At 37.4% G+C, this 24,659-nt stretch overlaps 1 protein-coding gene across 4 annotated transcripts in view; it reads left to right on the plus strand.

Moving 5' to 3' along the window:
• LOC139125818 (rho GTPase-activating protein 32-like) overlaps positions 1 to 24,659 on the plus strand; it is a 51,849-nt gene that overhangs the window by 16,734 nt on the left and 10,456 nt on the right. For 3 of the 4 annotated variants that reach the window (XM_070691919.1, XM_070691920.1, XM_070691921.1), the window contains 10 exons: positions 6,979 to 7,078; positions 10,518 to 10,636; positions 11,128 to 11,212; positions 11,499 to 11,711; positions 12,603 to 12,695; positions 17,513 to 17,635; positions 18,026 to 18,194; positions 21,145 to 21,294; positions 22,007 to 22,199; positions 23,184 to 23,417. In XM_070691919.1, the coding sequence (XP_070548020.1) occupies positions 6,979 to 7,078; positions 10,518 to 10,636; positions 11,128 to 11,212; positions 11,499 to 11,711; positions 12,603 to 12,695; positions 17,513 to 17,635; positions 18,026 to 18,194; positions 21,145 to 21,294; positions 22,007 to 22,199; positions 23,184 to 23,417 (1,479 nt within the window). The remainder of the gene's footprint in view (positions 1 to 6,978; positions 7,079 to 10,517; positions 10,637 to 11,127; positions 11,213 to 11,498; positions 11,712 to 12,602; positions 12,696 to 17,512; positions 17,636 to 18,025; positions 18,195 to 21,144; positions 21,295 to 22,006; positions 22,200 to 23,183; positions 23,418 to 24,659) is intronic. The other variant, XM_070691922.1, reaches the window with a different exon arrangement.

The raw sequence follows: 24,659 nt of genomic DNA on the forward strand, positions 1-24,659 counted from the left end.
TCAGTCCAATGTAAGGCAGGAGTGAGTGACCGTGTGGTTACATGTAGGACATAGCGCATGAGATACAAAGGAGACATGCAAATATATGTAAGTATGTTTGGATGAACCCACAGCCTAATGATATAGTTCACCATTATGCCAGGAGATGAATACGGTGAACACACTGGTGATAGATGATCAGTGTAGAGTCGTACGTCTGTGTGTTGAAATTTTTCAATCAGTGGCAGCTTTTCAAAAAATGTAAAATCTGAATTGTGCGTACATTGAATTCACAATCTAAATTGAAACAGGAATGGCATACATGTACACCTATACAAACGTGTGTACAAGCTTGGACAGTACCGGTAGATCAGCATGTACCCAAGTTCATGTGGGTGTTATTGAAAAGGACCACACCATTCACGATCAAATTATTAGGAGAGGATTTCAAAAATAGTAAAGGTAAAATATGTAAGCGTCTTTTGATCAATTGATTGGTTGAAGAGTTTAGTTGTGGAAGATCTAAAATGTAAATTGAATTTGTAGGAAGAAAATAGTACGGTACATCGCAGAATAGAAAAGCAGTGAATTCTTGGAATTATATCAAGTGCCTATAGAAAAATGTACGCTGTCTCAGTCTTGGTGGGTGGAGTCAAGGTTGGACTATACCTGGAAATGTGATGACAGAACTGCCGTAGTGTTTAATTTAGAAATTGAATCATGAATCAAACATGAGTATAGGTCAGACTGAAAACACAACAGTAGCAGAGACTGAGTAACTAGTATGTGGACAGAAATCTATATTATGTTGAAGGGTACTGCATATTGCATAGTTTATATGTGTACATGTACATGTACCGGTATGTACATCAGAATTGCAATCAATTCCAAGAATCAGACAGCTTACATGAAATTTACCTGTAGCAAGGATTTATAGCTGTCCCAGTTTCATTCCAGTTCCAGATGTGAATTTTAGCCTCATACTTACAGGTCGGAATTACATGTCGTCAATTCAGCATCTGGGTTTGAAAATGCATGTTTCAGCAGACATTGAGCAGGGCCTTTGTATTTGCGTAGTCACGACCTGTCCTCTACAGTACAGACTGCCATAGACTGTGTACATACATTTTAAGAATTAGGTACTTGTGTGACATCTGCAATACAAGATACTTTTCAACACATAGAGGTACTGCTGTTTCTATATTCCATTAGAATAACACTCATTTTGATAATGCACAAAATACACATAGAAAGTCATGTGTTAGTGTACAGGTAGTGACATTTAGATCACATTAGTTTAATTGTATTTATTTTAACAAATTTTTACTACAAAATCATGAGCATTGAGTTACTTTTTATTTTAAATTGTTTTTATTTTCAATTGCTCCTGCCAAAGAGACTTAGGTATTTGTTCTCAATTGCTCTCACTATTTCTAAATTCTTTGTGGAAAATTAGTTTCATTCTACCTGACAAAAGCATTGCAGTGATGCTATGAGCTATCCGGACTCAGCCATGCTCACACACTGTAGGTGTGACACGTAAATTCATAACAAAAAATAAATTATTATTACTGCATCGTTATACTAGAACTGTGTCAGGTGAAAAAATTTTATGTATCTCCTGCTCAAATCATATTTGTCATCTGACCACTTCAACCATTTGACTGCAGCATTGTTTGAGCTAGTCCCATTGTTTTCCCTGGTAAAAATTAGGCCTCTAGAGAACGAAATAGGGCTGTAAGGGTGAAATCATTCAGTACTTTGCATGTACATGTATATACCTGTACAATGTACCCCCGGTACGTGCATAGTGATAAAGTGGTGTTTATGAAAATGAAAGAAATAAATATGTTCACAACTTAATGTGTATAAAAGGAAATTAAATAAATATTGTGACAATTTGAGGTTAAACAATGCCTTAAAATGAAGGACACTTTCAATGCCCTGGCAAAAATGATTCTTGTTTACCTGAATGAAAAATTGCAAAATTGTACATACGGTAGTACCGGTATTCCTGTGCATTTTATACACTGTACATGTGAGTAATCTGGTTTGGTCAATCCCAGCAAGCTTTATTATCAATACAAGCATGTGTTGTGGAAATGAGATTTTTATTGGCTGTGCAGTGTTTCATTAAGACAGGGGGATGGGGGATTCCCCGTCTGTTGACATGTTGGCACCCCCTAGTAATTTGTCAAAAGGGGGGGAGGGGAGAACAGCCCCTATGAAATGGTGCCAGTCACACCTCAGAGATACAAGTAGAACACATAAACTGGTGATATCCCCCATAAATTTTCTGATAAAGAGGGGAAAATCCCCCCTGTTGATGCCATTCTGGCTAAAACACTGGCTGTGCAAGACCTGAATGGATGAACATTGTCATTACACGGTCTAAGGATTCTGTATATTTGCACATTACATTTTTATGGCTAGTAGCAGTGGTATTTGTTGATCCTATGGGTGGAATTTTTCTTTTTAATTAATGTGTGTGTATATGTTGTCACTGACATACCGAGGTACCAGTATGTCTATTGATTTTGCAATCTCTTCATGTCAAAGCGACGACAACAGGAACTGGTTGGAGGCAATATGTGAGAGAGAGAAAAAAATGAAAGCTTAATTGTCCATGTATTGATTTTTATGAAAGTCATCGGTGAGATGTCACAATGTGGTCTTTTGTTCCGCGCAGTGTTCGGCCAAATGAAGGTTATTAGAATGAATTATTGGTAATAAGTGGCTGTATTTCGGAGGGTTGGTTCCATCGGACATGAGAATTTGCAAATAGTCATCCGTGGTTTGCGCGTAATGGGGATTTGCTGTTTTGTAGTCTATTTCATTGCTTGAAGGCACCTAATTGACATGTAGAGTACAGTATATATTATAATACCCAGTCCAGTGTTTGAAAATCTCTGGATAATATTATTGTCATGTGCATCACGACTTTGGTAAGTCTGCCTGTTTTGTTTGTAATTGCAATTTTCCAGAGATTTTTGTTTTGATAATCAAAACATTAACTGTTACCGTTTGCTGTCCTAAATACTAACTACCGTAGTATAAGCACTTTAAGTTTATAATGTTCTTGCATATCAGCGGTTAGTGATTTTCAACCATCACAGACATTAACAGATACATGTATATTGACATCTGACACAAAGAGTATGTGCGTTGTGTTTTAACATGTGATGTGTGAATCTATAGTACATAATTTTTACGTTTGTGAATCCTATTCTACTGGCCACATATTCTTCATGTTTGAAGTTGATTTATTTTCTTTTGATGAGGGAATTGATAACGATAGACTGTCTCTTTCTTTTTTTATGACAGTCTAAATTGAAAATTTGATCTGTGCAATAGTAGAATATGACCACATTGTATTGATATGCTAATTAGTATTCCCTATTTAAAATCTCAAAGCCTTTGAGAGCAGTTCTGCACATGCAGTTGTGCAGTATAGATGAAATTTTGAAAGGAATCTAGAAATCCAATAACACCACATGACACTGACGTACAGTTGTATGTGTACATCTGAGGCAAGCTGGTGCCTGGGAATGCACTCCAGTACTTCCTAAAAAATCACCAGTTGGTTAGTACATGTAGGTGATGTGTCATTGCTGGCATAGCTTGGTAAATCAGAGCCTGGTTCAAGCAGGTCAGGACTGAAGGAATGTAGATGTGATGCACGGACCATTAGCATTTATTATTGACATGGGCAAGAGGAAAATCAAAAATTAACAGGCAAGGTGGAACTTAGCATGTTAGTTAAGCATTCCTCTCGCCTGAGTCCATTAATAAGTGTTCATTTCAGCGCTTTGCCCTATATTCTCATTATAATACCAACAAATCAAGTTTATCCACATTTTTAATAAAAGTCTTGTGTGCGAAATACTGTTTTGTACCGGAACGTGAACAAGCAACTTTGTGAAATGTACAGAACAATGATGGACATGTTTGGTCTCAGTTTGTGCAGAAATGATACCAGGTTGTACTTGAATATGTTCACTTAGGTTTTCTCTTCATTTGTATGAGTAGCCAGTGAAATGCCGAGAAATTGTCAATGTCAGGTCAACTACCCCTCTGAAAATTATTAAAATTGCACATAACAAAAGTTAGCTCTTGGTCAAGATAACATGAAGTGTGTACATGTATGATAGCGAGAACGCTATGTTCCCTTCTGTACAGAGTCCCTGTGCGCAGTACAGCACTTAATATGAACAAATTTTGTCTGCTGCTAATTCTGTAGAACAAACACCTCTTTTTGAAGTAGCGAAAATTGGTTCAATTAATTATCCTGTAGAAGATTAACTGAATTCAACTTTATGCTTTTTCTCATGTTTTGCAAATAGTCGTAAATATCCATTTTATTATTGCACACGTTCATGGGCTTGAAAACAACCTGTACTGGTACATGTACATATCGAGTATTCATTTTAATGATCAGTCATGGCCCTGTTTGAGCAATGACTGTGTCTCAAAATAATAAGGTACTTACAAGGCACAATTATTATTAAATTTTAATATCTTGGAAAAGGTTTTAAAACAAACACCAGCAGAAATATTGCTCGGCTCATAGGAAAAATGTGAATGTCACAAAAAGTGTACATAGCACTGTGTATATGTCGGCGCTAAATGTTTTTCATAGTTCATGTGAAGAATCAGTTGAATTGTCCACTTCTTAGAATATCCGTACAGGTACATAACCCCTCAGTGTGCATTTACTGTATTTGTTCATAAGGTGTGGCATTGTTATTGTACACAGAATTATACAGTCTTTACTAAATCTCATACAAGGAAGGTCACTTCCCAGTACACAGGTACCAGACCTGGTTCCATGCCAAACACACTTAACTAGGATTACATTAATTATAAAGGGAATTAAATTTTTCCTCAAACAAAATCAATATGAAAGCATATCAGTTCATGTACATGTACCTGTGTCCACCCAGCAGGGATAGTACATGTAGGATGACTGCATAACAGGATTAATATAAACAATGAAGAAACTAGAAAGAGGATCTCGGCATACTACAAAGAGGTAAATATGTTTTCAAAGGTAGTGGAAGGCCAGCCTTTGTGCAGGTTATTGGATTGGCCAGTGTGTTCGTAAGTACCAGTAAGTGCAGATACTGTAGGTAGTGAGGGGTATGAACTATTACATTTGTGTGATAAAAAGAGAGAGGACCGGGACCACTGATACATTGCATTCTACAGACTCAGGTAGGACAGAGTTTTTAATGTGATATCGGTTCCAGGGACCAACATAGACAAACAAGCCAGTCAGATATCAGACATGAATCATTAAATTGCAATGCCACAATGCAGACACTGTAATTATTGTCATTACAGGGAGTGTATTTAGGTACACTGTCTACTCAAAGAGATCAGTGTACGTCAATCATGAGATGCAAATTAGTGTTCTCCAGTATGTACATGTATTGTATTTATTTATGTACAAATACAATTGTATGTGTGTGTGTGTGTGTGTCTGTGTATGTATGTATACATGTATATACTACATACCAGTATGTATGTGTGTACAATGTACCGGTATGTATGTTCATTTATGTATGTGTACATATTGTATACTATATTTGTATATATGTACCTATTGTATGTACGTATGTAGGTATGTATGTGTGTATGTATGTACGCATGCATGCATATTGTATGTGTGTGTCTGTGTATTGGTTTGTATGTGCAATACATAACATGTGTATGGTATGTACTACAGTATACATGCATACATTTTATTTTAACAATATCTAGATTGTTTTGTTTTTGTAATTTCTTTGTTGGTATTTTCTTTTACAAACCAGCCACAGCAATGCTTCCTTACAGTGTACAATGTACCGGTACTGTTCAATGTACCAGTACATCCAGTAATGCTTTCATCAAGAGAGACAACAGTTATATGACGGCCAGTTAGCCAATCAATCATTATGTTATCAGCACAGACAATGCCACATGTGAAACCAAAACCTTGTGAAATAATTCAAAGTGGGTATTTTTCTTTGAGTCATCACAGCTCTATACAGTTTGTGCACAGACAATATAATGTAATGGTTAATCAAAACCTTTGTTAAAACATTCTTATTTGATTTATTCTTTTCTCATGCAAATGACACCCGGCATTTTTTTTCAATATGACGGAAAGTGTAACTTAATTTTTACCAGTAATAATCAATAAATAGTGGGAGAGAAGCAGTGATCCTACTTAAATCAAATATGGTATTGTAATTTTAATTGGTTGTCAAGTACTGGATAGAGTGTATTTGTGGTTTTTAAAGTGTGATGAGTCATGATGTAAACATTCAGTTAGTGTGGACATGAACTTCAAATTAAGGATGTTCACAGTTTTGCTGTCTTTTAATAGCTCAGTAAGACTGGCCCCCAACGCTTGGCTTTTCACTGCGGCATTTACTAGCATAGCTGCTGCCGCATATACCCAACGATCTTCACAACAGCCTATCACCAATGCAACAGTCTGCTGAAGTTAATTCCTTCAATTTACTCTGGTTTGGTATCTATGTACCAACACACACGGAGCATTTCTATACTTCAGTTCCAACAGATATTGATACATGTGGGAAGAGCTAGATATGCTCTGTGTGTACATCCACACATACCATACAATATATGTAGATACGTGTACATGTATCTGTTGTTCTAGGTATATTTGAGAAGAACATCGGTGAAAACAAGTTAGATCCAGTCAAGATTCTAAATATGAAACTATGTTGCTGCAGAAGCCAATTGTTTGTGAATTTAATGTTTACATAAATTTTTTATTTCAGATCATTATTTCACACTATCTAAATACCTGATTTTGTCATCTTCATTTATTTTTAGTGAATATAAGTTGTATCTTCTCTTAAATAACTCAAAGGTTGTGCATGCATACAGTATGTTCCCTTCACATAGTGTGTTGTCTACATTGTGAATACATGTGGTTTTGCTGTGTGTTCAGTTATGTAGCACTAGTTCTCCCTATCTCATAAACAGGGGCCAAAGGCTTCGCAAGGTCTCGGAGGCTGAAAATGACAGTAAGACAAAGACCAACACCATTCGTGTGGAGGCCGGCAACAGTATGTTTTATACCAAGGTAAAATCCACAGCTCCTTGGGTGAATGGTCACAGAAACTATTTGAATGTTCTATTTGATACTCTGGTTTTGTTCATTAGTATCATGGCATGTCATCCGTCAATTCCATTCTTCCAAGTCTTCACTTTATGTTCCTCAATAAAAGACCCAATAAAATAACTCATTTCTTTTATGTTGATTTTCTTCACATTTTCCACTATCAGTCATAACATGTTGGTTGGCTTAGTATCTTGGTGGATTGTTTTCTAACACTTCCCGTTGTGCGTGAAATTCTCCTCGGCTAGGCTGTCATTCCATGCTTTCCCTTGGTTTAGTATCGGCCAAGTTCTCCCGTCATTCAGTGATTTTCTCATATTTTGTGGTGATAAAGTCTAATCCATAAAGTTAAATGCAAAGAATACACTAACTTCAGTGTGGACTTACGGTATGAGGTACATTGAATTTACTAATTGTATGAATACTGTTGTTCTTGGTGTGAACAGCGCCACCACACAAGACCTATGGAATTTACTTTGTTTCTTGTCAATTTCATTTATGGTCGTGGTGTACCTATTGATTCTATGAATTAACCATCAGTATTATAACCATAAGTATTGTCACAAAAGAAGTATGCATGGGAAGCTACATATATTTACAATACATCTTTCGGTAGACTGTCCCATATTCAAATTGAGGTTAATTAACAGTTTGATACACGGTCCCTCCACATTTTGTGGAGGGACCGTGTTTGATATTTCAAAATTACAACCTATTACCAGTTTGAAATCACTGGCCAAGGATACATGTAATTTGACACTCTGTAATATTCTTTGAACAGTTTAAATTTCATTATTTGCACCATTTCCTCTCAAAACTCATGTTTCCATGACAGTAATCTCCAAAATGTGAGAGAGCGATGACCTGTCATTGTCATCATTTCAGTACACTGGCTATGATTGGCTGTCATGTATCAATGGCTTGGCATACAATACAAACCTGACAAATTTAGAACACGTATCATCTCAACTATTTCACTCTCAGAATATCATCTATGTTATTTTCCATTGACCTCCCTGGTCTTAGAGGTCATGCACATTAATATGCCAAATGTCACTTTGCTTATTTCCATTACTTGGCTGTTTTAATGAGCGAAACAAAAATGTAAATTGTAAATACATGTAGCTTCTCCAAGTCTGAAAGTCGCAGAAAATCATGTACTACATTCTCTCTTGACCTCCATGGACACAAAGGTCATGCATTCCTTGAGACAGATCGGTGTTGACTTGTAATCTCGGCATCTAGGCTTTGCTCAGTAAGAATGTAAAAATAGCCGCTCAAATATAACAGCAAGTGGCTTGTTTCTGTTGAAATCTTGCTGACATCTGTACTTGGCTACATGTTCAGCATTATTTGCCGTTACAATGTCCAAGGCTGCTTTAAAAGTGCTATCACAGGTTGTACAACGTTACCATTGCCGTTAAAGGCCAGCATACATACATATGATCATCAATTTTCAAGGCTTTTGTCACAATTTACGCACAGATACTGGTAAATGTAAATCCTACCTTTTCTATATATGAGTCAGATCCATATCCAGGGACATTTGGCTGAGATGGTTAAGATAGAATACGCCTCGGGGATGTATATTGAGACTCAAGCTTTTACAATACTCATTCTTAAAACTCTTGGAGTAACTGATTTAACTGGCATACTTTTTTTGAAAATTGATAGAGATACACGGGGTTGAGCGCCACTTTGGATTTCAAATATCGGTAAATGTTAGGTAATTTGTTTACTCTAATTATAAATTCTGCATTGTGACCCCAGATTTTCATTCTTGAGTTTGATCATTGAATGATTTGAAGTCCCCTTACAGAAAGTCGAGGCAAAAGTCTAAGATTTTCAATTTCAAGGCGTGTTCTACCTTACTGTATACATAGAAGTTTGGATTTGCATACTCATGTGCCAGTATATTGGGTGACTATTGACTGCTGGGCTTACCCAATCAAACCGTTAAAAAATTTGTGTCAGATGAGAATATTAAATACAATAATCCAAATGGATTGTCAAAATAATGAATGAGCTACACATGTGATATCTGTGACATTATGCCAGTATAGATATGATGGCAACTGTCTCATTCCTGAATTATTTCAAGAGAATTGAGACATATATTGAAAGCAGGGCAAGATATTGAAATTTTATACTGTGGCTTAACTGATACATGCAGTCACCGACTGTTGCATACCGGTAGATGTCATACTACTATACGTGTACTGTTATGATGTTTACTTATGATTGTCACTTTCATTAAAACACTAATCAGGAATACAGGACAGCTTTCCATTCTCTATACATTGCATACATGTACAAACACTACTAACAACATTCACCCATACCTGTACATAATTAACATTATTACCCCTGTATGTACCGTACTAATACTTGCATCTGCAAAGATGTCAAAGCTATGTGTTTTCAAACGCTGTCATTTGTTGTAATACTTGCTAGGTATACATGCACATGTATGTAATTGCTGTATAACTATGAATGCTAACAATGGGTGTTTACTGAATTATATTGGTGTATGTATTTGTTTGTTTGTTTGCTTGTTTGTTTGTGTTTGATTGATAACAACTGTTTACAATGTAGTTGATTGAATCACACCCCTACTGCAAGCTCTCAGTGGTTTCTCCCCATTCAACATAAAAATGTTTGTAGTGACTTTGACTGGCTTTGATGGACTAATACAAATGAAAGGGGAGGGGTGACATTATCTGGTAGGAATGCCAGTCAGAATTTTCTGTTCATGTGATTGGAAATTTATTTGTGTGTGTAAACAATGATGTCATCATCGTATGTTTTTTTCACATCAGTGTGTATGTTTTTGTGTACATGTACGGTACATGTGTTATTGTTGGTGTGTGAGTGTGTCCCAAAGATGAGAGCAGATTATTTATCAAGCTGCTTGTGCGGTAACCATACTGCATTAAATTTGTTGGAAAGGAAAGCAAAAACTAGTTATAGTTTTTTACGAGATATCTTGTTTATTCTGCGTAATGTGCTGTACATGTATGCCTGCAAACCCTGCACTGTCGTCATGCAGTCTTTCAATAGAAGCATCATTGTACATGGCCATGAATACACGTGTGAATTCCTGCATGGCACTCATCATGAAATGAAGTCCTTTAAAATACTGTATTTATCATGCAATAACAACAACAACACTCAGTATAGGTACTCAAAGCATAGATTCTTGATCACCTCAGAACAGAGAAAATCATGCTACAGCCCTTTCAATCATACTTATATAGGGTGTCAATCTGTACATGATGTCATAGGTCACCAGGGTTCAGAGTTCAAAGGTCAACTGTGTGAAATTTTGTCAAGCAGAGTTACTGGTATTTTGCCATGTAAATGGTGCTCATATTTCTTTCCTCTCCATTTTTCTGTCTTTCAGGTTCCATTACATAGAATAGATACCAATGTACGTAGTAGTGGTAATGTAGATCAGACTAGTAACAGGACAAGTGCCTTCACGCGGACACAAGCCAGTGTAAGAATTAAGAAAATGGCTGCGTAAGTACATTTCACAGGCTTACTTTCCGCACTTATGCCTTACTCCATTAACATGTATGTGGCCGAGAGCAAGTGTGATGTCATAAAGTTGTTGACTATTATAAAATATGAAATTGAGCAGTGGCCTAATGTTCACAGATGAACCAAAACCCTTGAATGAATGCATCTCTATCAAGGCAACGGTATTATTCCATTTTATACAAATTCATAAATTAATTCCTTGTGTCTCTAATGCATACGTACAGTGATAGAAGAACCATTTGGTGATAGTAAAAGATTTTTGAATTTCAAGATGCACTTTACATGTAACTTCCATTTGGTAATTACTGACTAAGTTGTGGTTTGTCTGAGAATTGAGCATTGAGTCAGTTGATTCATACCTTTTAGCATGTGTTGTTGAAAGTAATAAAGACAAAACTATTCTGTCATAACTAGTTTAGTAGTGTGCGCTGTCATCACTGACCATTTTACATTTCTTTTCCTTTCTGCAGCTATCACGACGGCTCAATTAGATTTCCAAAACTAAATGAATGTGCTCACTTCCACTATGAGAATGTAGAGTTTGGACAAGTGCAGGTAAGAACCACAAAGCGAACGAAAGTAGCTATGAGTGTACAGTTTTCACTTTCTTTTCTCTGGTGTAAAAGTGGAATGGGACAAATGTAAAATAACATCTTGAGCAGAGCATTACGCATTTAAAACATATTTGCATTAGCCATGAAAAAATAGGTAGAGCTGTTCGTTGCAAATATCACCATCTGTGAATATATTTAATGAGCAAAGGTGTTCAACAAGTGCTTGTTCCAAATGAACATGGTGAGAGGATATTTTCAGCGATTGATTTAATTGGTTTGATCACCAGGTGCTAATATGTAATGAATCTGATGACGAGGCACTGCCGCCCAATCACTACTACATTGTCCAAGTTACTTGCCAAAAGAAGAAATGGACATTGAAGAGGTGCTACGAAGACTTTAGAGTCTTGGACAAACACTTGCATCGCTGTATCTTTGACAGGAGGTACAGTCAGCTGGTTGAATTGCCCAAAGGAGAGGCTGTTACTGGCAACCATGAGGTACGGTTCATGATTTATCCATTGCCATATATACCAGTACAGGTATATTGATGGCACAAATACAGTGACATGATTGGCAGCGATGTGGAAACCACCATGCTATGTAAATTTGTGATATGGCACAGTTTGAACACGTGCAGGCTGTCAGCTAGAGAAAAATTCCAATTTTGACGTCTCACGTCAGTTTCAACATACTGTACTTGGGTTTGACCATTTCACTCCATATATGCACTCCGTATTGCTTGTGCATTATTTTGGAACTGTCACTGAGTCTTGTTTATTGCTAAATCAAAGAGAGCTTCACCATTGAAAAGATTATTTGTAGTTGTACTTGTGATATCTGTGTAAATAATCTGATGGAACCGTTGTTTGGTGGATGCACTGGGAGTTGTACCGGTACTCTTGTCAATTCTGCAAACAAGATCAAACAATGCTCATTCAATATAGCGCTGATTCCTAATAATGTAAAATAATGTAATATTTCATTATTGATATGCAAAGACAAATATATTTTTTCCTAAAATATGTTGACAAGATTTTAGAAGTTACTCTACCAGAATCAATGAAATTTGTAGTTTGTTACAACCAATTATTTCTGTAAAAACAATAAAAATCATATATCAAAGGATCTCACCACAAGCTGTAGTCATAAAGACAGATGCACAAGACAAAATTTGTCCAAATACCATAGTGTCAGCAACAAATATTGTGTCTAACTATATGTAGTACCAATCTTGCAATTGATCAGTGCTATGGCATTTAACTACCGTACTTTGTTATTTGTCGTCGGAAAATAAACAGGGTTGTCAAAGTTGTTCAATGGGCAATACTATCACATAATATTCCCAGTGATGCCTAACATATCAAATCATGTGTTTTGTTCCATCACAGGCTGTCAGGTCCATCCTATCTCACTATCTGTCTAGGTTCTCTCAGATAGCCGGTAACATGATCAACTGTGCTCCTGTCCTGAACTGGATGGAGGTAAGTTACCTGTGGTGGTGTAATTCCCAGACAAGTGCAAGAAGTAATCTTGAAATTCAACTTCTGTGTCTTTTACTTTGAGCTGTATCCGTACCTTTCCATTTCTTCCAGTTGTGCACATGTGCTTCAAGCTCTTAGCTGTCACTTGCAATGTTATTTCCAGTATTTTGTTTGGTTTGGAGGTAACAGTTTCTTGTTCTGCTGCTAAAATCATGTTGAAATGCTTAGTGTTCCACTCATCTACCTAGATTTGTCTGTGTGTTGCACCCATGTAATACACACATAATGAATTAATTTGTAGTTCTGCATACTATAAGGAGAAAAATTTCATGGATCAAAAATTACGATAGGATCATAAAAATTACACTTATTGTCCCAAATTAATCAAATATGTTTTTTTTGTTGAAACCTGCTGATCAAACCAGCTTTCAATGTGTCCAGGTCAATGTATGTGTTAATATCTGTGTCTTAAATTTGCTCGCTCATTGTTATGTGGCACCGGTGTGAACGATCACCTGCACTGTGAGTCCGCCCAAACCCTCCATAGTTTCTGAGACGTCCCTGCTATAAATGAATGTTAGATAACATACATCTCCGTGGAACTGTGAATTGTTAATGACAAATTAGTATAATATTGTAATGACACATGAGAGCGAAAACTTGTTCTTTTAACTGTAATGAGTTCATTCTTTCTTTAAGAAAATCTATTTACTCGGATCAGTGTGTCACGACAAACAACAATATTTGCTAACTTTTGTGTATCAGTAATGCCAAGGTGTACATTCAAACCACAGCGAACAATCACAAAGTTTGAATTATAGACATATACAGTATGGCTAATGTATCCTCCTTCAGTGTCAACATGATTAACACTTTTATCATCCTCATTTGTTTGTCAGTTATTTTCATTACAATAAACATAATATTATCCTCTCGATTTAACCATACTGACAAAGTATTATTGAATTTATTACAAGTTCACATTTAGGGCCCTGTCACACCTTGATGATTTAACCAGCACATGCTGATGCATCAAAATACCTGGCTTGCTGAACTAACGATGTATTTTTCAGTTTTGGGTATATACATAGCACATTCATAACATACTCATATGTTAAAAATACGTTTTGGGTACACTAGACAATTATCTTGATGCATTTTGATTTTATGTGAGGAACTTACAATTAACGTTTGTCAACGAGCGCATAACCTATCTACAACTTATGGCCTGCGTGTGCGGGATGTATGAACCATGTGCTGGCATACGTCGAAAAGTTTCATGCATACACAAAAGTCTTTGAGGACCTTGCTGTACTATTACGTATACCAGCATGTTTCAGCATATTCTTAACTTATACAAAACTTACCCGTAAGGTATTCAACAAACACCCAACGTATTCGCCAAATTTTTCATACATTGGCATATGCTGGCTAAATCATCAAGGTGTGACAGGGCCAGTTGGGGTTAAGATAAATAGATTGTAAGAATAACATGATTGTGTAATCTTGTCATTCTGAAGCAAGATATCCAGCCAATAGATACAGATAGTAGATTTCTAATGTAATGAAACAAAATACTAGTAAGAGAAATAACGTAACACTAACTAAATACAACTTCATTTAGATAACTTTGTTATTGTGCTCACCTTCTCAACCACATCATACACAATATCAGGTCACCATTTCTGAACTTCCCATAGATATGAAAATGTGTATCCCAGTCACCTAGAAGTTACGATAATTAGTAGGCAGTTTCAACCTGAGAGCGAGAGAATCCACTGACAGTGATGCTTTTCCATAATGTATAACTTCTTACAGCACTGCTAAACTCTGATGTGCCCTGCATGTCGGTAACTCAGAAAAATCCATTTTTCTGAACTTGATGAGAATATCTTTTAACTTCTATCCTTGATAGACTCTGTTTTCACACTCTGAAATGTTTTTACAAAGAATCACAATCCCACTTTACTTGGGACAGGCAACTCTCTGTGAAAATTTTTGTTACTCTGATCTAAATTTATCTAGTCTGTAATATTGCCTTGCTAACTTTAATGCAACTCTCATTTCTTCATCAATCTTGGTTTTCTTTCCCCAATCATCCTCTTAATCCTGCCATAAAGATGGATAGCTATGGATACCATTGCCAGGTAACCAACCGCTCATCATCATCATCATCATCATCATCATCATCATCATCTTTCATTCATGATACATTTTGGGTAGCATTGGTGTCTCTCTTTCTCTTCCTTCCACTGTCACCTCTGTTAGCACGGCAACTGTTACATCAACTTCTACTCGGTGGCACCTTGACCCTTGTGTTGAGTTCAGAGTTCATTGACCTCAACTGTGACATGAATACCGGCCTCACCAATAGACTTGGTGCATAAAAGGAAGTTGTGTGTCAGCAGCACCAACTAAAATGTGCATAAACATTCTTTAGTATGTGCCCTGTAATTCACAGTTGTGCATTACCGGTAGGTCTCGTTGTTTATTCATAATCCATTCAAAGTTCTGTTTTACAAACTGTACATTTATGACCCTCAGCATAGTACAGTCTACAGTGTAAACATGTCAGACTAAATTGTTACAGCCAGAAGTCCCAGATAGTTACGTGATTGTGCAATTTGACCTCACTGGGAAAGTGATGGAGAGTCTAGCAGATGGAGCCAATATGGACTTATTTTCTGTTCATTTTGATTTCGGCATCTTGCATTTTATTTTGAAGTTTTCTGCTTGTGTCACATTGTGACTGAAATTTGTTTAGCAGTGTCATTTTCCCCCCATCACTCTCACAAGAAGCATATTTACCCCAAATTGTTGCATTTTGAACTTTGAACTCAACTTCAATGCATGGGTAACCGGAATGTGGAGGGAGAGAGAGAGAATGCCAATGAAGTAATTACACATCACAGTGCATGTGCATTGCAACACTGGTATTAAAGTAAACTCACAGTCGTTCAGCATGGATGTTAGTGAGCACAACACTCACCATGCCAGGGCATGACTATCAACCTGTTCACCCCCCAATTCATTGTAAACAGGTCCACAATCGTTGACAACAATGAGTTTGGGCCAAACTATCATTATTAAAGGGTTAGAATGGTAGGGGACAAAGTTCTGTCACCTATGTCAGTATTCCTTGTAAAAAATGCTTTCCTATTTAGATTGCACGAAGCAAATGGCAATTTACTGACACGTGTCCACATGTATATACGATATAGATAGGTATTACCAGTAGACAGATATTACTGGTAGTACCAAGGAGGACATACAGTATGCTTACCTGTGATATCATGTACATGGCTTTTTCTATTGCTTTTGTTGTACATTCAAACCCCAATATGTGTAATCATTCCTATTCAAATACATGTACTGTATTTTGCTTGGAGGTACTTGTTTCGTGTCAAGACACCCACATACATGTACACACATACAGTATCTGACCAATATTTTTGGTCTGTACATAATTCATCTATATGAATATGGATGATAGAAGCTGTAGACTATATCATCTAACTTACACTGTATCGTTGCTATGCTATTTATATCCCTTATACAGTTCATGTTGTTTTGGTAACTCGTACGTATCTTTTTGTGGCTGGAAAAAGGGTGCTATCAAAATATGAGAGACAACTTTTTGAGAGTAAAAAAAGAAATTATGACATTAAGTCAAGCAATTTTTATGAAATGAGGTTTTGGCTTATACTTCACTGATTTGTGGGTTAACTGTGCGTATATGTCTTGCATGAAATACTATTTCATGCAAGACATATACGCACAGTTAACCCATTGACTGCATTGCAAAGACTATTTCAAATAGTCTTTGCAATGCAGTCCTTTCTGTTCATTTTATATGGTAGAATATTAGAGTTAATTGTGAAAGTGTTCATGGAAAAGTACCCACTTGCAGAACTTGTCCTGTACATCCTGTAAAACATTCAAAAGTGCAAATGCCTCTGTTTTTGTGGTTGTCTCATTCTGTGAATTAAACCAAATCAATTTAAACTTTGAAGTCTTGACCATGATTTCGGTGTAACAAGCTCTAAACAACAGGTTTTAAGTTCATAAACCTTAGAACTACGTCCCAATGACCTTTATTAACATTAATGCTGTACTAACAAATTTTAAGAGTAGCTGTTCCGTAAAGACATTAGCAGGTGTATAAATAAGTGATCAAAACTTACTAAATAAGTCATAAACAAATGAATAAATAATGAATGAATGTGCAGTGAAATTTTAATGTCTGTTGATATGTGTACAAACAAATTACAAACTTCCCATGCAGTTCTATATTTAATAACATTCCTTATTAGTTTCATTGACGGTAATTGTGATCATTGTGAATTAAATGTAACTGATCAAATTTTGTGCCACAATATTTTCAGTATATAGATTGGAAGACACTGTGGTGTTGGACAGTTTTTGACTCCTTTCCTTGTATTTTGAGGAAGGTACCCATGTTAAACATTGCCAATGATCAGCACTGTACCCGTACTTCACTCACAAACACTGCAACGGCACAGTGACACTGCATACTGTGATGGCTCAGTCTAGTAATTTGATACCAGAGTAATGGGCAAAACACATTACCATCTCAATGTCCATTGAGCTATTTCATTTTCACCATGATGAACACAGGTGCACGTAACTTGATAATGACACCTGATCAGATGATGGAACTTGACCACAAAGTAATACTGAGGTCACAAATTGTTGTGCTTGTAATTAAAATGGTTTGCTACACGGCTGCCGAAGCAAAGCAGCTGCATGTATATTTGTTCATTCTAATTTCATCAAAGCATCTTTCCTCTTCGCAGCTCGATAACCATGGCAACCATTTGATCGTGTCGGATGAGTCTGCCATCAACATCCCTGCTGTAGCTGCAGCTCACGTAGTCAAGAGATACGTTGCCCAGGCCAGTGATGAACTCTCATTGGAGGTAAGAATGTAAACGTGTGTCTGATGCAATACATCATTTGTTTGATCTGATATATTTCCCTCATGGAATTATCAGTACATATGGCAATTCGTACGCATATGAGAGTTCACAATGAATGAGGGCTGCAGACATCCATTCATTCTTGATGTACACATCCATGTGTATGTGGATAGGAGATGTACTGTAGGCCAGGATAGCGTACAAGCTGCCATCACTTGATAATGACGAAGATCATGCTGTCTTGCTCTTTTTAATACAAGCAAGACAGTTTGCTTTCTGTAGTGAGTCAAAAAAAGGACATAAAAATCGTTTTTCCTTATTACCCTTCATGCTGTTTTTTCCCATAAAGATGTTTTTCCATTCATGTACTGCACATCTGTGCCTCCTCAGGTTGGTGAGTTTGTGTCTGTGATTGACATGCCTCCAGTGGAAGATACCAATTGGTGGAGGGGAAAGAAGGGTTTTGAAGTGGGGTTCTTTCCAAGTCAGTGTGTGCAAGTGATTGGTGGCAAGGTGCCCACAGCTGTCATATCAAACATGCCTAAAATGCCTAAACCAGGTAAGAATCATCATGTCCACTGAGGGACCGCTCCAACAGTTTATTTAGCTTAACCAATGATACAGCAATTTCTTGACTTTAACTGTGTTATCTAATTGCAATTCTGATTCCTTCTCGGCTTTTTGTTTCCTGAAACAATTCATTGGTTCATTCATTGGTCCATCAAGGACCCCTTCATGTTTTTGTTCCTACCTACAAATTTAGCAGTCTATTGCATCAACGGGGCCAGCCCTTCTGTTGATTGGCAGGCTATCTTAACATTGGTTAAATGTAGTAGTATGGTGAAGTCCGTAAGACCAGCGGAATAACCATTCACTTTTCGTTCAATAAAATAGTGATATCATTACAGTGATCTCCCCAGGATTTCCTGATAGAGTGGCGGCTAATTTGCATAACAATAAATGTAATTGTTATGGTAATGAGTTTCTATTGTTTACCAAAATTATAGAGTGGCGGCCACCACTCTATAATAGCTCTGGGGAGAACACTGTATTACTAGTATTTGTTCACCTATACATGCAGACAGTGTCATACACACATATGTAAAAAGAGGGGGAAATTTTTTTATCAGATTTGTTTTTCAAAACGGCAGTCACAGTAGTACAAGGTTAAAACCACACTACCAAGTGCTCAATGGGGAATAGGTGATGGGAATCGATAGCTGTCATACTGTAAGGGGATGCTCTGTCTGATTCTCTGTGTACAATTAATGAATAATGTCTCGCAATTAACCACTATACTGGTATGGGAAGAGGTTTACGGGGTGTGAAAGGTATTCACTAAAAACTACATCACTGGCTACATAACAGTGGTCACCGCTCTCTTTCTCTATTACAGCTCTGTTCCAGATTCAGCCCAAACATTTTACCCTGCCTCACGTTGTCTCTCTTCCCTGTCTTTCTTTTTTCCTCTCTTACTCTCATCTCTTTTGTTTTTCTCTCTCCATCTCTCTCTCTCCCCGTGGCAACAGACAATAATGCAGGTATGATGCGTGCCAGTGATGCCAACGTGTACTGACAATGGCTTAGTTGACGTTTTCTGCCAGCTCAAGCAGGCTTGTCTACTAACAACAAAACAACACTGTTCCGTTACATTGTGCCTCCTTTCTTCCCATGTAGGTCTCCCTCCTCCAACCCCCCCTCCCCCTGCATCTGCATTAACATGCTACAGATGAAACAAAAAAGACAACAACACTTTTCACTCACCATTTCAGAACTCCAATAGTGCAAAACTCCAATAGTGTGTATAGTACCAGATAGTATCTATCCTTTGATAATGTATTTCCATAACACAAAAAAATTGTCTAACTAGGGGGCCCCATTTCTCTTCATAGACAATGCAGAACATTTACACAGGAACTTGTATTGCAAAATGCAAGTTGGCAGTCTCGTAATGATTACAAATGTTGTTTTGTTGTGTTTTTTCCGAGTTTTCTCATGTTTTCTCATTTGCTTGTAAAAATTCATGCAGGCAGTTTGAAATTTACAAACCCAAATCAGCTGAATACAAGAGGTTTGGTCATCAGATCACCGCTATCATATTCCAGGCATAAGTTGAAAACGACGCAAGCGCTATGCACATACACTGTAGGAAATCACGCCGTAGAATCAGGACTAGAGCTGTGCCGATTTCAATAATACAGCTGCATTCATGAGATACACACAAAAGTACATGAATATATTGCCATGTATAAAATGAAACGGAGAACATGCATTTAATCAACTGAGAATGGCATTTGCAAGGTCTTACAAATATTTCTTCTGACAAAACATCATCCTGAGATGAAATGCATAATAATGTACAACCAGTAATGAGTCAAGTAAGGTTGAATGTTAGAAAGCAATGTGGAGTAAAACAAGAGCAATTTGTCTTTGTCTGTCTGTATTTAATTTGGATAATCTTCCCATCTTACTCTTGTTCCCATAGCAACCTGTGATTGTAAACATTCTGATCAGCTGTTGAGTGTACTCACACCGTATCGTATATGAGCAACAGGGTTCTCTTTGAACTCAAATAGCCACTCAGAAGAGCAAGATATATCATCTATTCTACCATTCCCCCCTCCCCCTAACATGTACAGCTCTTTTCCTGTGCACCGTCATACCCATCAGGTTCTGAATCAGTGGTATTTTACAAGTGTTGAATTACAAATGCTACAGGAAGATTAATCCATTAGAAATATCACAGCAAGTACCAGAATGACTAGGACATTGAAGTTGATAGGTCAAATGTTTTCCCTTGCAATGTGTCTATCTCCACACAAAATCTACAAATAGGATTTTACAATGTATCGGTATGTTGTACACGGTGTGTGTTATCTATCCAGTCTCCCTGTATTATCATTACGTCTCGATGTTTCCTGAAGTAATGAGATGTTACAAGTAGTGTGGGTATTGATAACACACTTCATCTACCATACATGCATATCTCAAAATTAAGAAAATTTGTGAACATCTTCCTCATGAGATAGGAATATTGCAAGGGACATTTCTAGGGACTGCCTAACTTTGGTGTTTCAATTCATACTGGTGCCTGCTTAGCCGTAGATCGCCTAAGCTTTCACTTACTAACACCGCCTGACAAAAGATTGGTTGGTATATATGGGGCTGCCTCATTACCAGCACAAGGCCTGGTTTTCGCAAAAGCTTGGGGCAAGCGACGAGAATCTGTCTGCTGCGAATAGCATAGAAGAGCGTAAATGCATGGAAACTCAGACAGAAAGAGTCCAGCTTCTGTCACACAGCGAAACTAACATTTACTTGACAAGCACCGGTGTGAGCTTGATTGTCAACAAAGCATATTGGGAAAGGTTCATTTCACTTTTGCACACCACCAAGCAGACTCTAAAATACTGCAGTCACATGCCAGGAATCTCATGAGAATTTTTTTCATAGGAAGACAGCAATTCATAGAAAAAATGACAAGTCAGTTTTGATTTCCCGTCTCACAGTTCTTCGGAAGCACGGAAAGCTGATCACGTTCTTGAGGTCATTCATGCTGGCCAGACCGGCCAAGAGACGGCTCAAACAGAGCGGCATTCTGAGGGAGAGAGTGTATGGATGTGACTTAGGTGAACATTTAATGAACTCGGAACATGACAGTAAGTACAAATCTTTAGATATTACCACACAATGTCTGCCCCCTCATCATGTTCTTATCATTTTGTGTTTCTCCTCAACATGTGCCCAGCCTTGACAATCAATGCATTTCAATAGTTTTATTCCCTATTTCATTTGGGCTTTTACATAGAATATAGCTGCACCAAAATTGTTACAAAGTTGCTAGCCACTGTACTTTGTCGGATAAACCCAGAAGGAGAATTGATCTCTGCAGGGAAAAATACTGAATCGTCTTTCTGGTTATTACATTGAAAGAAGATAAATGTTCTGTACATCAAAGAAAAGATAGTTGTTTCAACTAAAGCAAAAATGATAATTTTTACTGTAGTAAGTGATAAGCCATGTAATGGTCTGTGTTTGGTTAGTGATGTATTAAGAAGAAGCAATGTCACTGTTTACAAGGGAAGAAAGTTTTTAACAATTCACAGGTACATGATTTCACACAAAGACATGTATAGCAACACCGTAAAAGTTGCTGCAAGACTGAAGAATACTTGCATTAACTGTAGTGCAATTCAACATTGACCTAAGGGGTATGTTTGTATTTGTTCACTTTTAAAGGGCCCCTCAAACAAGTACCAGTACTCGCATGTATTCTGTCTCGTGAGTGGAATTTATCCCTGTATGCTATTTTAATGGTAAAATTTGGAATTTTTTACATTCTCATAACAATGACTCCTCCTCCTTCTGCAGTACCCCCGGTGTTGAAAATCTGCACAGATTTCATCGAGACGCATGGTATCGTAGACGGCATTTACAGGTTGTCAGGCGTTGCATCAAATATTCAGAGGCTGCGTCAAGAATTTGACAGTGAGAATGACCCTGACATGGCAGATTATATCAACGACATCCACAGTGTTAGCTCTGTCCTGAAATTATACTTTCGGTAAGTTGTGTCAGAATTTAATTATATTAAACGTGTTCTTGTAGTTTTGCTAACAGTGTCTGGAAATGGGCCTACTGAGCTAGGACCACATTTCCCATGGGCCATGATGTGATATTTTCAAAATACAATACGTTTTGAATTCAATAGTCATGATGTCATTGCTGACAATACGTTTTGAATTCAATAGTCATGATGTCATTGCTGTTTTCAAATCTGGTAGCCATAACTCATATGCTTAAATTTATTCAAGCCTGCCTTGTGCAAATTTTGAGTGAGTTCTATAGATGTGCATTTTAGTAAATTCACCAAAGTAAAGATAATGATATTGTGAAGAACAAGTTTGTATCAAGTGTGATGGTGACTGATATCAGATGATGTTGTGTACAGTTGTGATGTGGCACGACAAGTTTCTTCTGACAGCTGCTTCTTGTTTGTGCACATGCACATTTTGTTTCATGATCTGAAAACAAACTCATAGTTACAACTGTATCATTGGTGATAGTATACCAATTTACATGGAATTTGGGGTGAATAGGTTAAACTAAAAGGTATTCGGTCACCTGTTTTTTAATAGCCAATCACAGATTTTACACGGGTGGCCACTTTTTAAAAAGGGCGCCCCCACACTACCAGCCATGGCATACTTACATGTAGCAGCGTCGTCTGCATGTCCATTGACGTATCAAATATGGAGGACCGACAGCTACAGTACGGTACGGGGTAGAACGCAAGCTCAGCCCCTTTACCATATATGGAATATGCAAATTTACGGTGACCGTGGACCTTTAAGTAAAAGGTCCATTCAGGACGTGAAAAATATCAATTTGTATCACATAAGAAGGCAAGAAGGATTCCTGAATTGCTTGCATGTTTATTATGAAAATAACCTGATTCAATGTCTTTACAGTGGCCGCAAAATGACCAGATACAATTTCTGTACAATGGCCTCTAAAATAATGTAATACAATTTCCTTTGCATTTCAGTGAGCTTCCCAATCCCTTACTCACCTATCAACTGTACGATAAGTTTGCTGAAGCCATCGCGGTGGACGAAGATCGTCTCCTGAAGATCACAGACGTCATCCAGCAGCTGCCTCCCCCGCATTACAGAACGGTGGAGTACTTAATGAAACATCTGTCCAAGATGTCAACCCGCCAGGACCAAACTGGAATGCATTCCAAGAACTTGGCCATTGTTTGGGCTCCCAACTTACTCAGGTGAGGGCGCTTGATGAACAAAAACTTAATTTTTAAGTCGCATGTCAAACAGGCAGAGCATTGATGATACCTGTCTAGAATCAAGTTGCGAAGTCTCATCCATCCCCATTCACTAGTTGGTGGTCCCTTTACAAGTACAAAAGCACGTTTGTCACTCCTATCTGCAGTACATGTCAGTCAAGCTCAACAACTTATGGCATGAGACAAGCATGTTGTCTGTACAAAATCAGAACGTAGATCTCTGTCCCTAAATCACTTAATACTTATTATAAACCAACATTGGATAAGTCTTTACAGCCAGAAAGCTGATTGTTGAATGGCACAGACTTGATTGAACGTGAACAACAGCTGGACGTCTACTTGAAAGTGCTTTTGTTGCCGTACCAATCGTTCTAATTCCTTTGTCATGACATGACAGAATCTGTGAACAAGTAATTGGCACAATTCAAGTGTAAAATGAACTCGATTGTAAATAATTTGTACACAGTTACTACATTTAGTTTTGCTGAGAACACAAAGATCTGTTGACTTTCAGCTGTTGTTGATACAAAAGAGGTGAATTTAGTCTGTGCAGTCAACTGACCAGCTTTCTGGCTAGACAGACTTACCCTATTCTGGTTTACTGCCATCAGGAAATGAGTCTCTGACTTTGAAATGTGTCTTGATAGCCAAGTTTATCATTTATGCCAAACATACCTGTACAATGAGCCTGTCTCACAACATGAGTAATAGAGCTTGACCGAATTTCACTATAGACACACTTTGCATTCGACAAGTTCATCACCAGCCACTGAATTGTCTGTCTCAGATCTTGATCTGATGACTTTGTTTATTTCAAGTTGCCTTTGCTCCAAAAGTATTCCCAATGCATCCTCATTGAGATGAAATGTGAGACTGGTATTGTGCGAGGTTTTTCAGACTCTGGAGTTGAAAGCCAAAGTCAAATCACAGACAGCATTTCACTTTGGCTTTCAGTGGAGTTGTAAGTAGATCCAGTACTTGCATACAAAATGTTTTGATGAAGCTCTGTTAGTTATCATAAATAACACTGACAAAGATTGGATGCTGTCAAAAATAGTTACATCAGTCCTCACATCCAGTCTTAGAAATATTCCTTTCTAATAAATAAGCAGTGGTCTACACCTCTGCCCATGATATCTTAGAATTGTGCTTTTACGTGGTGAAAATATTTTCAGTAACTTGCTAACTTTAATGTAGAATATATAGATACAAGTAGCCTTT

Source organism: Ptychodera flava (assembly GCF_041260155.1).
Source record: "Ptychodera flava strain L36383 chromosome 3 unlocalized genomic scaffold, AS_Pfla_20210202 Scaffold_26__1_contigs__length_13983176_pilon, whole genome shotgun sequence".
Taxonomy (NCBI): Eukaryota; Metazoa; Hemichordata; class Enteropneusta; family Ptychoderidae; genus Ptychodera; species Ptychodera flava.